This window comes from Lathamus discolor, chromosome 18, assembly GCF_037157495.1.
Source record: "Lathamus discolor isolate bLatDis1 chromosome 18, bLatDis1.hap1, whole genome shotgun sequence".
Lineage (NCBI taxonomy): Eukaryota > Metazoa > Chordata > Aves > Psittaciformes > Psittacidae > Lathamus > Lathamus discolor.
This window is the reverse complement of record NC_088901.1, coordinates 1,227,052-1,245,766: the sequence shown is the minus strand read 5'-3', so window position 1 is coordinate 1,245,766 and position 18,715 is coordinate 1,227,052. Positions and strand designations below refer to the sequence as shown.

The 18,715-nt window shown below is 45.7% G+C and overlaps 1 protein-coding gene across 1 annotated transcript; it reads right to left on the bottom strand.

Annotated features, from left to right (window-relative positions):
- Positions 1-744: 744 nt before the first annotated feature.
- Positions 745-16,823, bottom strand: LOC136023238 (protein argonaute-4). The gene is made up of 18 exons (XM_065697504.1): positions 16,244-16,823; positions 13,046-13,211; positions 12,250-12,370; positions 11,103-11,284; positions 10,592-10,728; positions 10,377-10,511; positions 10,119-10,206; positions 9,534-9,681; positions 9,338-9,457; positions 9,006-9,134; positions 8,754-8,887; positions 7,609-7,793; positions 7,179-7,338; positions 6,272-6,587; positions 5,861-5,995; positions 4,971-5,072; positions 4,550-4,749; positions 745-4,447 (listed from the first exon to the last, which is right to left on the bottom strand). Exons 1-18 carry the CDS (start codon positions 16,260-16,262, stop codon positions 4,339-4,341), a joined length of 2,586 nt encoding a protein of 861 aa, XP_065553576.1. The 5' UTR covers positions 16,263-16,823; the 3' UTR covers positions 745-4,338.
- Positions 16,824-18,715: the final 1,892 nt, after the last annotated feature.

Sequence of the window (18,715 nt, the reverse complement as noted above, 5' to 3'; positions counted from 1 at the left end):
GCCAAGGGGAATGGCTTGAACCTGCCCGAGGGGAGACTGAGCTGAGCTCTGAGGCAGAAGCTCTTCCCTGTGAGGGTGCTGAGGCGCTGGCACAGGGTGCCCAGAGAAGCTGTGGCTGCCCCATCCCTGGCAGTGCTCAAGGCCAGGTTGGACACAGGGGCTTGGAGCAAGCTGCTCCAGTGGAAGGGGTCCCTGCCCATGGCAGGGGTTGGAGCTGGAGGAGCTTTAAGGTCCCTTCCAACCCAAACCAGGCTGGGACCCTATGAAACCATCCCGTGCTTCTGGCTCCTCAGGCTGGCCTGAGGCTCACCCATCTCAGTCCAAATGAGTTAAAACCTGGGAGCTGCTGCACGCAGGTTATTTTACGCGTTTTGTGCCCTGCGGTTCAGTTACAGCTCATCCAAAGCTTTCTCTGTCCTTAGCATCATCTTTTTAGTGACGCTCTGTTGTCTGAGTAAACAGCAAACCCCCACCTGAAACAGAGAAGATGAATAAGCAAAGGGCTCTGGTTTATTAACTGGCAACTCTCTAATCTGGAACTACTTCTCCAGGCAGAGGCTGTTACTGCCCTGTTTTCTCTACACGTTGCCATCTAATTTCTGAGAACATTAAACACCCATCCTGAACATCTGCCCCTGGGTAGCTTAATCCCTCTCTTAGCATCACGCGAGCTGGCACCCGTGGGTAATTCTGTCGCGTTCTGCACCCTAGCCCGTCAGAAATGAAGCTGTTGTGGCAATGAGGTCCACAGGTTACACGTGGTGTACAAGGTTTAATTAAAAGTTAAATAATTTAAGACATTTGTTTACAGGCAGCAGTAGCGGTTGCTCACTCTGTACATTGCATTTATTAGACATCAACAAGGAAAAACAACATTTGGCACAAGAATGCCTTTTTTTATTATTATTATTATTATTATTCTTTTTTTGGACACATGAACACAAAATATCCCTGCAGGCTAAAAAAAAAAAAGGAAATACATTGCAAGTTGTACACGACCAGCATCTTAGCGCAACGTGGGGCTGTCACCCACCCAGGACAGTTTAGAAAGAGTACCTCGTATTGCTATAGACATACATCCAGTCCCCATTTAATAAAATACAGGTTTCAACATTACAAGTCCAACAATATAGAAACAAAAAGAATTACATCGTAAGTCAAAAGGAACAAATGCAAACATCTTACATTGAAGTTTCAGCTCTAGACATAGAAATATGAAAATGTCAATAGCAAGGTATAAGAAAATCTGTGATATTACAAGGTCTTTCCTCCAGTGCACAAGGAAAAAGCCTTGTAGTCGGAACAGGATTGATACAATGCCCTCCAAACCCTGCCTTCCGAAAATGAAAGCAGAGCGACTCCCTTGCTATTGAGCAAGAAAACTCCTACAGCACATCCACAAAGGGAGCTTGGGGGTGGGTTGTGTTAAACGCTGGATCTGAACAAGGTCCCCAATGCACAGAATAGAGCTGCTGGTGGGGTTTGACCTGGGACCAGAGCTCTGCTGCAAGCAGCCACCTCCGATGCCCTTCGGATGCAGCCGACTGCGGTACGTAGAGCACAGATAAAGCACCAGGCCCTTCAAAACGATCACCAGCGCTTGTTCAGAACTCAGCTGTTCACAAAGCAAGCAGAACTGGTTGAAAACGGGATTTCTGCCCCCCTTTTGTGTTTTTAAACGCCAACCACCCCCTCCCCAACTTGTTAACGTTGCTACATTTAAACTCTTTCACACCACAGAGCTAAACAGTGGCCAACAGGCTTTATTTAGTTAAAAAAAAAATAACAAAACCCAAACCCAAAACACCCTAAGAACTACATCTACAGAATGCACATCTTCCCATTGATTGACACATGCATAACGATTCAGTCAGGCCCAAAGGGCTAATCCAGATGTCAAGCCCTACCTCCCGACGTGGCCTCAGACCTGTGCAGGAACTGCCGCAGCGTTGGTCTTACCGGTACCACCACGCTACAGTCCTGACTCTCCTCCCCAAGGCGAGGTCTAACAACCCACCTAGTCTGAGGTTAAATATCCAGTCCGGTCCTAGGCAAACAAAGGAGAGGCTCTCGCTCCACTCAATCTGAACTAGGAGTGCTTGGCACTGGACAACTAAAAACTACATCTTCCTTACGCACCCTCGATTAAACCAGCCACACTCTTGCCTAGTGCACAAACTCAAAATAGTGATCTTTGATCCTATCACCTAAAAAGGGCGCTCAGTTTCTTTTCAAGGTGCCAAAGTTCTCTGGTTTGTGTTGGGTCAGTCAGAGTTCATTCTAAAAAGGGGTTTTTTTGTGTTCTCCCTGAACGAGTACTGAGAAAAGCAGCCATCCAGCTGAAGCAGCGGTCAGTCTCCCACCCACGTCCTGATTTTATTACACAAGTGAGGTATTCTTTAAACAAAAATAATTACAAAAACTTAAAAAGAATCCTTTTTTCCTTTCAATCTAAACCCGCCCTCAGCACGCGCCAGGAGCAGAGTTCGCTTCAGTCCCATTTGCAACAGAAAGGAATAAAAGCTTAAACTTAATTTAATGAGACGTCCTACTTGAAAGGTGGTTCTAAAACTGTTTGAAGTCTAAGTTCAGTGTACTTCGGTACAACTGAAAGTAACCCCCAGTGGTTAGAAATGTAAACTTTCATTTATTTACAAGCTTAAAGATTGAAGGAAACAGCATTTCATATTGCTGAGATTTTGAGGGGGCTGGTTCCTATGCTTTGGAACAGCAGACAACTTAGCAGCAAACCCCACACGAGCATCAGAGCCCACAGTGCAATCCTTGGACTTCAGCTCCTGTTCTGAAGTAGTGGTGTCGGCTCTCCTCAGTTTAGGAACAAGGTTTTAACCTGCACTAGCTCAGGTTAACACTAAGGGGGATCTAGTCTTAACACACCATGTTCACGGATTCCGAGAGCATCCGGTGAAACCGAGCCCCTGTTCTTTATTCTACATTGCGGCTGAGACAAAGCCAAGCAGATTAACCAAACCCCTAACTTCTAGGCTGGGACAGAATCAGTAGATGAGAGTTACGTTGGTTAAACATGCTGTTGGATGCAGTTGTGTGCGCAACCTAGATTCCCAGGGGAAGAGAAAACCAAAGAGTTTAAAATGCTGGTAACGAGTCCTTAGGTTGCCGCTCACACAATACATGTAGACTGTACAGATTGGCAAGCCTTTCCTACACGTAACACCCAGTTTCCAAGCTTATAAAAAATGCTGCAGACAGGACACCAACAGTGAATATAAAACAGTTAAAAAGAAGTCTTAAAAAAAGCATGGAAATGCGTCTTTCCCAATTTGTTTCCGAAACTGCCAAATTGTGTGCTCAGAAAAACGACACGAGAATGTTGGTTCGACTCATGCACAACCCTCAGCTAGAAAATTACACTGTTGGCGGGGCTTAAAAAACAAAGATTTATTGCCAAAGTTAAACCTTCTATGAGAAAAAAGTTTTAAAATCCCTTAGATTTATCAAACCACACAGCAGCATCAAGTGGGCACTTTTGTAAAAGTTTGCAAAATACCTAAAAGCTAATTTTTTTTTGTTTTCTTTTTTTTTTTTTTTATCATTTTTTAGAGGGGGGAAATGATGGTTCAGTACTTGTTACGATACCATGGCAGTATTATTTATAACCATTAGAATTAAAATCTACTGACAGGCATCACTGTTTATATTACACATTCACAGAACAAGAACCACCTAGTCGAACTCGCAGTATAGTGCAATTGCTTCGCAGCCGAAGTCTGCAGAGATTAAAAAGATACTTAGTAAAACTGACAAAAAACTGCAATACCTGTGAAAGTTACGTTCCATAAAAGGCATTTACAGTAGTGAAGTCTAAAATCTCCATTAAAAAATCTATGGCCCCACACAATAGAACAATTACATTGAACTGGAGAGAAACATTTTGCCATCAATATGCATACTCACTAAGCAGGGCGTGAAGACGGGGAATCAAGTCGTCATGTTAAGCTCATGGGATGAGAAGAGAACTCAAAAGCGATAGCTAGCAAAATATTCAATAGAAACCTTTCGTGCCAAATCCTTTAAAAATTTCAGGATGATCGGCCTTTTACACTTTGAGGTAAAAATTCAGTCCAATGCATCAGAAAAGACAAGTCTATGAATTTCTATGACAGAAAACAATGAAACAAATGGCTCAATTATGTTGGTGCATCAGACATTGCTGTGAAGTACAGATTCAGTGCGACTGGTCAGAGCTGCTGGTAGTGGGCAGCCTGAAATCAACTGGGCCCCAGCTATAGCAGTAGGCATTCAAAACATTTCAGGACTGCACGGGTTGTTGGTTTTGCCTCATCTTCCCAGATGCTCTCAAGCAAAATACATCGTATGCTGAGTGTCATGGTGGATCTGCACTGCTTTTGCCAGAGCCTGAGGATCACGGCCATTGCTCTGTCCTGACACATGGCTGCCTTCAGCACTGTGGAAATGCAGGCACATACAGATAACCATGAACAATCAGGCAAAGCAGGATGTAATTCCAGCTATCTGGCTACCAAGATGATGAGGCAAAGTTCCTTACCTGTCATGATCCTTGTCCACAAGATGGTATCTGGCTCTAAACGCTACCAGCCTGGCATAGTATGCAGGAGCTGGGATAGAGACAGATCGCGTACACCGGACATACGTGTGACACAGCTGGTATGTCAACAGCTGCAGTTCGTCTGCGGTAAAGCAGTTGTCATCCCACAGGACCTGGTAGTGAGAGGGGCGGCTGGTTCCCTGTGGAGAACAGACGAGCAGTCAGCTGGAGAGCATCAACAAAACCAGAGGTCGTACCTGAAGACTGGACCTTCTGTCAGTGCACTGAAGAGCAAGTGCCAAACGGGCACCGAACACACACGACTGTAAAGCTGCCAAGCTATAAATAGAAGTGACATTACTCATGGGGACAACTATAAGGACTTAGTCCTATAGCCTGAGCACAGCAGAGCTGACATTACCTGAATTCCTGCATGGCTACAGAGGTAAAAGTCAAATTCAGAAGGATGTGTGATCGTGCTGTCCACAGTAGTGCCTGCTGGAACGTTGCCGCTCTTACCCACCTATTGAGGAAAGTTTATTATTAGCCCATGGGGTTTTTTGGAAGTGGCCCAAAAATACCTCCTAAGGTAGGCTCTACTTAAAGCTGTTTGAGAATTTACTGCTTAAAAAGGTGGAAAAGTATTAAGGTCATTTACATAGGAGGGATGAAAATGTTCTCAGCGAGTTCATTTTTGGAAACGTCACCAAATCCAACTGGTGTGTCATCAGAGGAAAATAAAACACTTGGCAGTACCATTAAAATTGCAGAATGGGATAAAGCCTACACAAGGAGTTCAGGATCCGAAAATGCAGGGTTTCTGAAAGAAATTCATTTCATACCCTTGTTTGCACTCACACCCCAGGGCTCTGAATTTTTGAGGAGATCAAGAACTCTCCTCTTAAGAAGGTTTCCTTCGTTGGCTTGTGGATCTGTGCCACAGGCAAAGCTGACAGACATCAAGAGACAGAACAGGCACCAAACTGACCAACCAGTTCAGTTTACAGCCAGCAATCCCAGACTATAAAAACCCCAGCTGCGGCTCCAGGTACACAAATACAGGGATATAGAGTACGCCTACTCCAAAAGGAGCTGGGAACAAGCTGTTCCACCCTGACCACTTGGTCTAGAGCAATAAAAAAGGGGAGGAACTCGTCGTTTTGGCAGAGAAATCCTATTACCACACCAAACTGCTACTGCTCGTACAGATAATTCCATTTTAGTGGGCAAGATGGATACCACCCCACTTAACCAAACAATCTTACTTTCCTGTTGCCATCACCTCTTTCTTATGTAGTCAACATTACTTGCCCTTTCAGTTTTGTCAGCACAGAATAGTCTGGTGTGATGCCTTTTCTGCACAACAATGTAGGTTATTCCTGGTCTGTAATCTTCTTCCAAACTAATACAGGCCTTCCGGATTGCTATCAGTTCTGGCCAAGCTACCTAGAAGTAGAAGATTTCACTATTAGGTGCTGAATTCAGTACATGTATTACTATTTTCCTTCTTTTGTGTCTGTGCATGTGCGTGTGTGTGGGTGTGGGTTCAAATGCCACATTGCAAGGAATACGATCAGACAGGGTAACTGTACGTTGTGCTTGCCCAGGAAATCTCAGTGAAACTGTTCACTGTCCCTGTAATGAATGCAATCCACATCAATATGTATGTATTTTCAAGGGCCAGTCCCTTTTCACAAGCGACAAGGAATCATTAGACAATACCTGCTTCATCTGTCCTTCTGATACTCCCCCTCTGTAGTAAATGATCCTTGTGGGCTTGAAACGAGTGGATTTGTAGAACTGGATCAAGAGTTCTCGCACCATGTTAGTGAGGTCCTGGATCACCTCCTGACTGTAGAGCAGCTCCTGGGAGGTCTCCTGGCGCGAGGTCTGCACGCGCACTGTGGCACAGTAGCGGCTGGGGTGCCCGTCCATGCTGCCCACCACCGCAGCTATGGAAGGCTTCTTCCCATCCCCAGCAGGAGGGTGAGTGACATCTGCTCCCAGAAAGATTACTGGCTGCTGGAACACCGAGGGCCTGTTTAAATACGAGTAAGGTTCATTAAATAATAAATAATACAAAAAAGAGGGGGGTGAGGAACAGCGACAACAAAAATTACAACGAAGGAAGGGATATCCCAATCATCCAACAGAACTAACACCCTGTCAGAATCTTCAAGGACAAAGTTCTCTGCCTCAACCAATTTCAGTCCAGAGTGAACAGCAAGTGAAAATGATCAAAAGCAAACCAAGTTAAAAGCACTGATCACAAGTCACTCCTCCTCGCTCTTCTTAATCTCGGTTTGAAAGGAAATGTATTCCTAAGGAGGTGGCAGGAGGAAAATGTAGACTGAGTAAACCCAAAGACAGGAAAGAGAGACATGGGAAAAAAGCCTTTGTGAGCTTGTTTTTACACACACTGAGGGCTGGCTTTAACGCTAGAGATGACCCTTGGCACAGGGCTTATTAGGCAACCTCTGAATACAGAGGCATCCTTCTCTGTCCACTTCAGACTGCGGGTACTTCTAAAGCATGTAATATTTTGAAGGGTATCATTTTAGCATAAACAAAATTACACCACTTTGTGTGACAATCCAGACTTCAAGGAGAACTTTAGATTTAATCTCACCTTTGATGAGGTACCAGCACATTGTTGATTCCTCCAAGCTTTGCGTTTATCTTCAGACACAGGTTGGACAGCGTTTGTGGTGAGGTTTTTACCACATTCTTTACCTGAACACACTGCGTGGCCATTCCTAGGAGAGTGTCACCAACCCGCTTCACTTCAGCTGTGACAGAAAGAGAAATCAGTGGTTCCAGCTGAGCAGTCAATATTCCATCTGCTTTCTCTTATTTAAATGATACTGTAATTTAGATCCTTCAAAGTTCACTGACAAAGGTTCAGTTTACTCTTTGGTAACATACAAATGCTCTGATCAGGCCTAACCAAGCCATCTCCATTAAACAGAACACGCTGCCTGCCCTGTCTCCTTCCTACTCCCAAAGTGCACAGTACTCGCTGTACTACTAATTAACCCTTCACAGCCTCTTCTCCATACCATACACGGGTGTCTTTCCAGGTAGAATCACCACGATCAGCTGCAGACCAACATAAGTCAGTTTTAAGTGTTTAAACATGGGCTCCACACTGTCTGCACCCTGGGCGTATTTGCAGAAGCAGGGCTGGCCTTGGATGGGCATCCCTGCGTCCTTGGAGATCTTGCGCAGCTGGTCCGTGAAACTCCTGTAAAGGAAATACAAATAGATTTGTCCTGATCTTTTGGCATTGGTTTTACCAACAAGATCTGAGCTATTTCAGCTGTTTCACAGCACTGCCAATTTGACACTACAGCAGTTATTTTTTAGCACTTCTATCACTATAAGGAACTCACGAATATGATCCTAATCCTGACTGAGGAAGCTCCATAAACCTCTGTTTCTGTAATTTTACAAGTCTGACAGAAACAAACATACATTTGAGTTGAACATTTTGAGGCACATTCCCAAACTAATACTGATGCTTTGGTCAATTTTTACTCATCCACCAAATGTACTGGAGCATTACTGCAACCACAGAATCAGACTGGTTTGGGTTGGAAGGGACCCTAACAGCTCATCAACTCATCCAGTTCCAACACCTGCCATGGGCAAGGACCCCTTCCACTGGAGCAACTTGCTCCAAGCCCCTGTGTCCAACCTGGCCTTGAGCACTGCCAGGGATGGGGCAGCCACAGCTTCTCTGGGCACCCTGTGCCAGCACCTCAGCACCATAAGACCTGATTTTTGCCAAACATTTCAGTGCTTCACACAACCTCTGTCTTTAGGATTCTGTAATTTGAAGGACAGGACTAAAAAACGTGGTGTATGTTGCTGGGGAGGCAGTAAAGGTTAAGGAAAAAAAATAGTTCAGGTTTTAGAATGAAAGATCATCATTGGTTATTTGTAAGAACAACAGAATACAAGTGGAATGCAGCCACCAGAGCAGGAAACACAGCCTCAGTGGTAAGGGAATTAATGCTTTTCCTAGCTGCCAATTAGGTTATGAACTTTGTTGTAGTCTCCTCCCAAGCTGTAAATATTTAAGACACTGCAGAACTGTCTTTTCCTCCTTTTACTATTAGATGCATTAAATTCAGCTTATACTGCGTATCACCTTTCAGAAACCTGAGGAAAATAAACCCTGAATGAATATGGAAACACTTACTTTAGTAAGTCTTCCCTGCATTGTTTTTGAGGAGCAAAACAGGCAACAGCCCAAACTTTAATCTCAATGCCAGCATAGAACTGTTTGCCTCTCATGTCCCACACACCTTGGTTTGGTGTGGCCACAGTCTTGTTCTAGGTAAAAAAAAAACAAAGACAAATTAAAAATGAAAATAAAATGCTGCTTTGTTTCAACTCCAGCCGAACAAAGGAAGCCTTATGAAAAGATACATGAAACACTTCAATAACTCACCCTGCCTCCATATTGCAGCATAGGTGCTGGCAAAACTCTGCCTGTCAACTCTGTCATTTCATTGTGGACAACAATACCAAACTCCTTCAGGTAGGGATCGGGTCCACCAACCATACTGTTACTTTTCACCTGGTGACAAGAAAAGTATTCATGGAACTACAGGAAATGGCCATGAACAGGCTTTCCATTTAAAAGGATTTGTTTTAAAGAGGTCTGATTTTTTAACTTCTGCAGTTCTTGGTCATTCTGCTTATCATTACACATGCTACGAGGCTTGTGAGTGGCTGTAAGAAGTGACAAACACAGAGTGTTCAGCTGGAAAAGACACTTACCAGTCTGCTGATTTCTTCCTGGCGGTCTGGTGCAGATCTTGCAGTTGCTTTTATCATAGTCGATGTCTGATTGTCTGTTAGCTTCTTTATACATCTCTGGCCTGCCACTATGTTACACACCTACACAGGGACAGTGAGAGGTGGCACAATGCTGTTTGGCAGAGGATACACCATAGTGCAAGAGAAAGATTCTTACCTCAAGTGGTAAGTATGTGTGTTTCTGTTCCTGCCCTACTTGGAGACAGGGAAGGTGAGGATATTTCAGCTGGAGACTGTACTTCTGCTTAAAATACTGAGCTACTGTGCACTCCATAGCCTGCCCATTTTCCAGCTGCAGAGGAAACCTACAAAGGACATTTGTTCTGGTTAGACTTTTCAAGATTACTTTTTTAAAGGAAAAAATGGTATGGAAAATGTATGCCAGACTAGAAATGCTGAAAAGGTTTCTTTTCCTTAGCTACTTGCTTGCTTCTTTATGAAAAGATTTCTCTATTATTTCTATTGTATATTTCTGTAGACTCAATTTTTTCATAGCTCTTTTAAAAATTATAGCCTTTAAAATTTAAAAGCCAGGACACAGCTTGAATTGCCCTGTGCTGAAAGAAATGAAGCAGTGGTCTAACCCCACACTCATCTTCCACTCCATTAAGACTAAACATTCTTGTCAAGCCACACAGCTGCTTCACCTCCAGAATCAACTCATTCTTGCATAAACAGTGTACCCCCTACATCTAATAGGTTCGAGAGCTTAGAAATGGACAGAAAATGCTTATGTACGTACGTCTGATGACTAGCTGGTCGCCGAGTAACATTGCAAACCCGGTATTTTCTCTTCATCTGGCCACAGTGGGTAACCTCTACTTTCAGACCTGAAAGCCCAACACAAAAGTTCTATAATTCAGGCCTATGAGTCACCTTTGAGAAAGATGAAGGCATAAAGGAATAGCCCAGTTTCCCAAATGACTTGCCTACTTTCATCATCACAACATGAGCAGGTTTACAGTATTTTGTTGCAGCAGCTTTAGGATAAAGCTTTTACCTCTGATTTCTTTGGTAAACTTGACACGCTGGGAGTCTGTAAGAGGCTTGGATTGCTCATTGATGTTCTGAATGTCCAAGACCTCGCACATGAACTCGATGATAGGCTGAGCACGATAGAAAGCAGTTGCTGACACTAAGATAAAAAGAAAGGGACATTTACTTTAGAAGCAGAAAGAGCTCTGTTACATTAGTGAGACAGAATATCCCACATACCATCAATGTTGAGCATCATGTTCCACATGGCAGGCCTGACTGACTGGTGGAAACCAAACCAGACCTCCCTGCCACCACCCAGAGGGTGGTAATAACCTTCAGGAGGGGAGAAAAAGGAGCGACCCACAGGAGTGTACCTGAAAAAGGCAAGAAAATGAATACTTTGATCATTTCTTTCCAATAAACCTTTTTAGATTCATGCCTATAGTGTTTCAAGCACAGTCCTACATACATTAGAACTGTTAGAGCTGACTTATGGCAAGCACAGAGTGTCTACTGCCAGTGCAGCTGCAAAGGCTATTCCTGTTAGAAACATGACCAGCAGGTACAAGTCCTGAGTTCAGATCAGATTTCCCTATTCTAGGGCAAATTTGTAAAGCAGGCGTTGAATTACACAACCGCATCCCTCATCCCTCCTACTGTAAAGGGTCTAACAGCAGCAAGTAATAACTAATACAGATGTTAAGACAGATAGAGGATGGAGCGAGTCAGGAAGCACCAAAGTACCCACCTCATGGAGGGAAGGTGCCGTGTGATTACGTCAAGTGCCTGTACAGAATCTTCTGGAACTTCATTCAAGTGCCCTGCCAGAGCCTCCAGCAGCAACTGAAGGCTGACGACTGACACCCACTGAACAGATACTTTAAATGTCTGGTCCTTCCCCTCTCCTGGAAGCGTCACCTCCATATCCACCTGACACAGAGCAGAATTAAGCCCAAGCTTTTGTTATGCATTGCAGACTATCCCAACACTAAGCAGTGTTACATTTTTCTCCTCTCTTTTGAATCTGTATTTTTGATTATTAGTTTGTGTAATTCTCTTAAAACATTACAGATCCTTAGGATTTTGAAAGCTTGTAATTTATTCATCTGAGAAACTGCACTGAGGTATCTTTAAATGTAAATCTGAAGCAGCAATTAGTATGGTGACATCAAAGCTCTGGAGAACTGTGAGTCATTGTATTTTAAGTCAGCCAACTAATAGCAAAGATGTCTTCTGAACCAAATGGAAGGCAAGGAAATCTTTTGGTCAAAAAGAAGACTCACTGGGAAACACAAATCTCAGTTCTAGCACAATCTCGATTCTCACACATTGTCAACCCAAAGGGTAAACGTGAACTCACCCTATGTATTCCTAGGGTAGGGGTTAAGTTTTGTATCAGGACTGGTTAATACAGGTTGCAATCTGTTAGAAACAGGGTGCCAGCAAGCAAGGCCCAGAGCTTGCAGGGCCAATGCAACTGATGTAGTTGCTCTTACGGAACAGGAGGTCATATCTCAACAGTGCAGGCAAACCAAACCGGCATATTTGTCATCTACAACTCCTTTATCATTTAACAACAGAACAAGGGCTAGAGCAGAGAAAAGGGAAGTTTCTATCAGGGTGGGAAAAAACTGAAATCTCCTTGCAGCTGAAGGAGCACAACGCATTAGTTCACGCTATCACAGACAAATTCTCCAGCTGAAGAGCTGCCAATTAGAAACCTGAAGACGACAAACTTCAGCAGCACACCAATATGTTCCTAGAGATCCCCAACTGGTGCTGCTTGGCCTTTCCAAGTGTATACTAATACATGTGACAGCATTTGGGGTTTATGTCAATAAAAGAACACTTGTCAAATGACACAGGAACTTAAAACTGCTCACAGAAACACTTACTCTATCCCGGCCAATAGGTAAGGGGTGTGCTGTGTACATGTTCCGTTTCCCATCGTATCCAGGCTGCCGATCACCAAATATCTGCATCTTGAAGTGTCTCACCATAGTATCCACCACCTCTCTACAGAGGGATTTAGCAAGTTAGGTTGAACAGCAGAGTCCAGCAACCGTCTTACACAGTTTTAAATCCCTTTTTCATAACTTAAGTGAGCAATGTACGAGAAAGAACAATGCATCAGACATCAACACCAGGAGCTTTAAGTCACCTCCAGATGAAGGCACCTAAATTTCAACATCAAGGTGCCTACACACAAGGCAGGTATCTGTACCATCAGCAGAAATACAGTCAAAACCGGCAGTGGAATCTGAAGAGCTGTTCAAACACAGGCACAAATACAAGCATCTACCATGGGGTCAGCTCTGTGCATCAATCTACTGACAAGAGCGTGTGTGGACCCTAAAATGTCATCCTGCAGCTGAATTCCCTCCCCTCAGCTGCTAACACGTTTGTATAACAGACTGTGGAACAAGTATCAGGGACATTCATTTGTAGACTGTAAAATAAAACCAGCTGTAGTTCAACACTCAGCACATTTCCTAGAGCTTTCCAGATTACAGGCCAATTGCAAAACATCTTCATGAAAATAAGGAGAGTAGCACATTATAGCTCACTGACAAGCAACTGCTGATCATAGCACAAACATAAACTGGCCTTCAGCAGATGAAGGATTTCTAGGATGTAGTTTTCTTAAACTGAGGCACATACATTGTGTAGCTTGGTTTAAACAGCTCGTACCTGTTCACTCTTCGAGGGCGCTTTTCTGGTTTGATATCTACATCATAGTGATAAACATCAATCTTGGGTATCTGAACCTGGAAATGGTTGGCCAGGAGGCGGATGGGTTTCCCAACAGTTCCCAGGCCTGGGCGACGGGGTGGCTGGAAAAGGCTTGTTGGGGGCCCTAGGGAAGTCAAATAAATATGTATGAGATGTAATCGATCCTCCAGTGCAGTATCCTTTCAGGTGTTCTTTAGCTGACTTTCTGACAGGGCAGAAAGAAACCTTAAATAGCTTTCTGAGGTTGCAAATGCAGGTGTTCCAAGTGGCTCAGCCTTTCAGCCACTCGGAACTTCCAGGTAAAAAAAGATGTTCCCTAAAGCACGGTCCAGGCTAGGGCCATAATCCACTCTCAAAGTTTCTGTGACATTTATTCATGACTGTGGTTATGAACTTCACAGAGTCCTCAGGTGGAAGGCAAACACTTACATAGTATGTATTTTTATGTAACGTAAAGATAAATCTATTCCTACCACCATTTCTAGAACTAGGAACAGCCACAAAAAACACATTTTGGTGATTGTTTTCACTACAGGCTTAGAGTTCAGCTGTTAATGATTGTCACTCTGGGCATACTGAGGACATATAGCCCCAATTTTTATCGGAAAATCGATATTATCTAGGATTCTGGTAAGGGATATTTTTATTCTAAACTAAATGAAAAACAGATTTCTGTATAGGATCTAAGCAAAGAGTTAATGTCGTTTCCTTTACCTCATGAACCCATCACTTTTGTTAACAGTGAAATTCTTTTCCCCTACAGCACAGTTTTAGCCAATTTAAAACTCCAGCACAAAGAAAGGAGTGAGGAAAGGTTTAGGCTTTCTTCTGAAGAATAAGGGAGAAAGCACAAAGACTCCTAACAGATTCAAGCGGATAGTTTATTTAGACAAAGGTAAGAGCTTCAAGAGCAGTTTTAAGGAGGAAATTATTAGAGGCTTGAGAAAGTGCTCACACACAAGCTAGTCCCTAGTTCAGTCTTTAGTTAACTTCCTCAAAGTGTTAAGATCTGAGATACCATGTTAACAAGATTAAACAGACTTTTTTAATCACAGCCTCAGCTGACACTGCACATGAAGCAAATTGAGTTAGTGTGTTTTCGTGGGTTTTCTCTCTCTCTGCCAGTGCTCACCATGATCCAATTTTCTTCTCTCTATTGTAGAGTAGCAAAGGAGAGGAGAAACAAGTCTTACAATACAAGAATGCAATAGGAAACCCATCATAAAACTTAGGGTAAATTCACTATCGTAACCTGCCAGTATCCACTGAAGTCAAAGGCTCACAGTTTACACAAAGAGGGAACAGAGGCAGATTAAGCTGTCAAGAGGATGAAACTCAGATTTGGAAACGCTACTTCAGTACAGTCATAAACTAGACCCAGGACCAACTCCAAGGAGCCTTCTGCACCAGGTGCTTGAGCCACCCTATGCCTGATACTTTACCAGTTAGAATGACTGCTGCGAGGACACTAACCCTAGCACATTTCTAAGCAGAAGCAATACCGAGAGCACGTCAGCAGCTGCAGCCCACTCGACACGTCAGCTCCCCAACGCTGCAGTAGCGGGGTGGCTGCTGGGGCCACCGGCATCCCACACAACACATCACTGGCGCCGCAGCTCCCGCCTGCTGAGCTGTGATGCCTCCACGAGGAGCTCGCCACGCGCAGATAAAGCGGGTGTGGGGCGCAGTTAGCACAGAACGAAACTACAGCTGCCTTGACAAGAGTGAATCATCAAGGGCAATCAAAGTTTGCTGTGCTTGTTTGGATAGTAGAGAGATGATCCATTAATCCCGTGCTAATTAGTCTGAAGTAAGTGCAGGCACTGACCTCTTGCAAGAGATTAAATGACAACTATATTTACCCATTTTCCTCCGCCGGTATTGACAAGTTGTGTAAACAGGCAAGGAAAAGCTGACCTCAATCAGTTTTGATTACAGCAGATAAAACTTACATCTTCTTCTTTTCAAAGGTATTTCTCAAAGAATTCCAGAGAATAAGCTAAAACCCTGTTTTCCCAGGCTGTCCTGCAAGTCCCACTTATTTTACCAGGATTTTCACCTGACCAGCCTGACTAGGGTTGGTTATGTGCACCTTTTTTAATCTCTTTAATTTCTTCCACTCTGTGTCAGTTACGTACTAGGCACCTCCAACCAAGTTACTTCAGACAGGAAGCAGTTGTACAGAACTAAAAGAGGATCTGCTTCTACAGTTGGAAGGCAGAGAGGACAGGCTGCATTAGCCACACAGACAGCAGACCTTACCAGTCAGCCCTCCACTGTCTTAAAGTCTGGATTCTTCTGGAATAGCAGCACCTTTGTGTGAATAAACGTTTCCCACTGCACCACAACTAACGTTACTGTGATTCTAGTGAGTGGGAACTTGATGCACAGACCACTTAGGTCAAGGAATACAACTTGCACGTATTTGGTAGAGTAATGATCATGGAATAAGACACAATTAGGAAATGCCATGTGCAAAATGCCACCGGTATTTAACCAAAGTTTGTTAAAAACATTAAAAAACAACGTCTGTATTTTCAGAAAGTATCACCTTAAAACTCTGGATAATGCCTCAATGTCAAACCAGAGCTGATTACAGCACTGCTCCCAGGGCTGGTGTGGAGGGAGCGCACTGCTGCGAGCGCGCAGAGCCCCGGCCCCGCTGCCGCTGTCCCGCACCCAGGCCGGAGCCCCGAGGCCACGTCCCGTTCCCTTGGGGTGCCGAACGCCGGGCAGCACCCCCACGGCAGCAGCGGGAGCGCTGAGGGCACACGCACAGCCCCTCGCAAAGTTTCGCGACCTGCTGCGGCTCCTTGTCAAGGCTGCCGAGACGCCTCCGAGCCCGCCCGCTTGTCAGCGCGCTGCCGGCGGCCTGCTGCAGGCTCACCGGCGGCCCCGGGGCCCGGCCTGCGGCACCGACCGGACCGCCCGCCCCAGGCCGCGGCGGCACCCGGCCCGGCCCAGCGGCTACCACCCGCGGATGGCGGGGGCAGCCGGGCCCGCGGTCTCCTTCCCCGCCGCTGACACGGCCCCCAGGGCCCGGTAGCACCGCGGCGCCGGGCCCACACCTGACAGGGCCGGCGCTGACCGCGACCCGCCAGGCCTCGGCCGGCCGGGCCCCCTCCGCTCCCCCTCCGCGCCCCCCGCGGCTCTCACCGGGTCCCAACGCTTCCATGGCGGCGGTGGTGGCCTCGCTGCGGTCACCCCCGGCCCCGACAACCGCCCCGGGCCCCACCGCCGGCCCCGCCGCCGTCGCCGCGTAGCGCTTGATCTCCGGAATATTGGCTGCGGGGTGGGGGCCCGACACGGAAACGGGGGCGACAGCGGCGGCGGGGCACGGCGAGGCGGCGGCGGAGGAAGATGATGATGAGGAAGGGCGGGGGGGGGGGGGGAAGCGCGGAGGGGAGCGGTCCCCGAGCGGCGGCGCAAACAATCCCCCCGCTGCGCCGCCGCCGCCGCCACCGAGCACGAGCGCGCTCCCGTCAGCACGCGCCGCCTTCCCCCCGCGCGCGCCCGAGGAGGAGGAGGAGGAGGAGGAGGAGGAGGAGGAGGAAGAGCAGGCCCCTCCACGCCGCTCGGGCACCGCCGGCTCGCGCACGCGCGCCGCCCCCTGCTGGCGGGAGCGCGCACGCCGCCCGCACCCGTTGAACGCAACAGGTGACGGTGACGGCGCCGGGCCTCCCCTCGTGGGGGGCTCCGCTGGTTTGCCCGGCCCCCGCCACCTGCCCGCACGGTTCGTAATTACCCCAGCAGCGACACGAAACGCGGTGCGCCCCGCGACGGCGGCTCCGCGGGTGCCTTCCGCCCCGGAGCCGCGCTGCCCCGGCCTCCACCGGCCCCCCGACACGCGGAACTCACCCAGGGCAATGAATTACACCCTGAATTAAGGTCTCTTAACAGCTGATGCCCTAATGAGCCCGAAAACACCTGAAGTAAGCAGGGGAACCGGTGGACATGGGTACCTCCGGGGTATCCTGTGGAGACAAGATGGCTCGTGAGGGTTAATGGTGGCTGAGTGCCGAGCTGCTGGTAGCTGGCACGAGATACAATGATCAGTGGACATCCATCCATCCATCCCTCCCTCCCTCCCTTCCTCAGGAGCAGCCAGGAAGCCCCTCAGCCCCTAGGTCACACCTCACCATGCCCATTGGGTCCGCTCCCCCTCTTGTCAAAGAGGATGCCTCTGGTTACAGTCACCACCAGCAAATGCTGTGCTTCTTCTAAAAAGCCAACATTTCAGGCCACAAGTAAAGGGGTTACCGACTTTTTGCCTTTTGAAGCACCTACTTAAGCAAGCTGCTCCCTTGCACACCCCCTCAGGTTCTGTTTAGCCAACAAGTCTCAGCTGACTCACAAGAGGGTCAGAAGTCAAAACATTTGATAAATAATAAATGCCCAGTCCATTTTATTTGCCTTTTTTTACCTGCAGGGTTGATATTTCCCAAGTTGAAACATCAAAAAGCCTGTTTTAAATGAAATGAAATCTGAGATTCTCATCATTGCCTGACAGCCATTGATGAATACTTAAGGGAAACATCGGTTTTATGAGACCAGTAACAAAACCCCATGATGTCTGGCAACATTTTCATGCTGTCACTCAGCATTTGTATAAAATATAGATATGTAGTGCTACTCAAATAGCACTTAAAAAATTAAACAAAGACACAATCTCTACTTTGCAAAATCTACAATACAAAGGCTTAGTCCTGTAACATGCTGAGTATGGCAACTCAAACCTATACTTAAGGCATTATAAATTCAGAAAAGTCAGCAATTAATTTCATAAATATTATGGACATAATAAGGCATCCTTATTGTCCAAACAATCAGAACCTTACTTCTATATGTTAATGCACCCTCATATTGAGAGCAGCTCCATGTTTCCGGCGATAAGACCCAATTTGGTTACAACAGACAATAATTACAGCAGGCTTAGACCAGATTTGCTTCTAAACATCTCCCCTGCTACAAGTTGTGGAAGGAGTATGTTATTTACTGAAAAACAGATTCATAAACTAGCTTTTAAGATATTAATCTGTTAATATGGTATTTTATCCGGTGCTAAAAAAAAAACCCACAAACCAAACCCTGAATTTAGTTTAAACCTTCTTAATAGCAAACATTCATCAAGAATCACCTCTTCCAGGAGACTGCCTCAATATACCAGGTGTGAGTAACAGAACACAGGATCAGAAATACCCTAAGAGCAGCTCATCTTTTTGCCACCTTTTCCTTGCCACCTGACTCTCAAAACTATTCCTAACACAGGTGTAATCTGTAAGAAGATTACAGATTTGAGTAAGTCAAAAAAATCTGTTGTCTAGGTTTGGTTTTTTTAAATGGCAGACTACCTAGAAAGACCCAAAATTCCAGGAATTTCTAGGACACCATCACCACCCTTTTTGCATCATTCATTACCAGTTAGAGAAGGGCCTCAGGAAGCAAAGGTCTGCAGAGTTACTGCTTCTATGGCAAGGAACACAATGTTCTGTAGACAAAAAGGACAGATGGTCTTAAATATTGCCTAGATACATTTTGTTTACATTCATACAACTCTAAAAGCTTCAAGGTTATTTATTCACAAAAGTGGAGACATGTTTTAAACCAGGTAATTTCATTTGTTGCTAA

Excerpts from the sequence above, each read along its gene's own strand:
- LOC136023238 (XM_065697504.1), bottom strand. Across the intron at positions 5,073-5,860 it reads GTGCTGACAAAACTGAAAGG|GTGGGTAAGAGCGGCAACGT; the intron begins GCAAGTAATGTT and ends TTTCCTCAATAG. Across the intron at positions 4,448-4,549 it reads GTGGACAAGGATCATGACAG|TGCTGAAGGCAGCCATGTGT; the intron begins GTAAGGAACTTT and ends GCATTTCCACAG.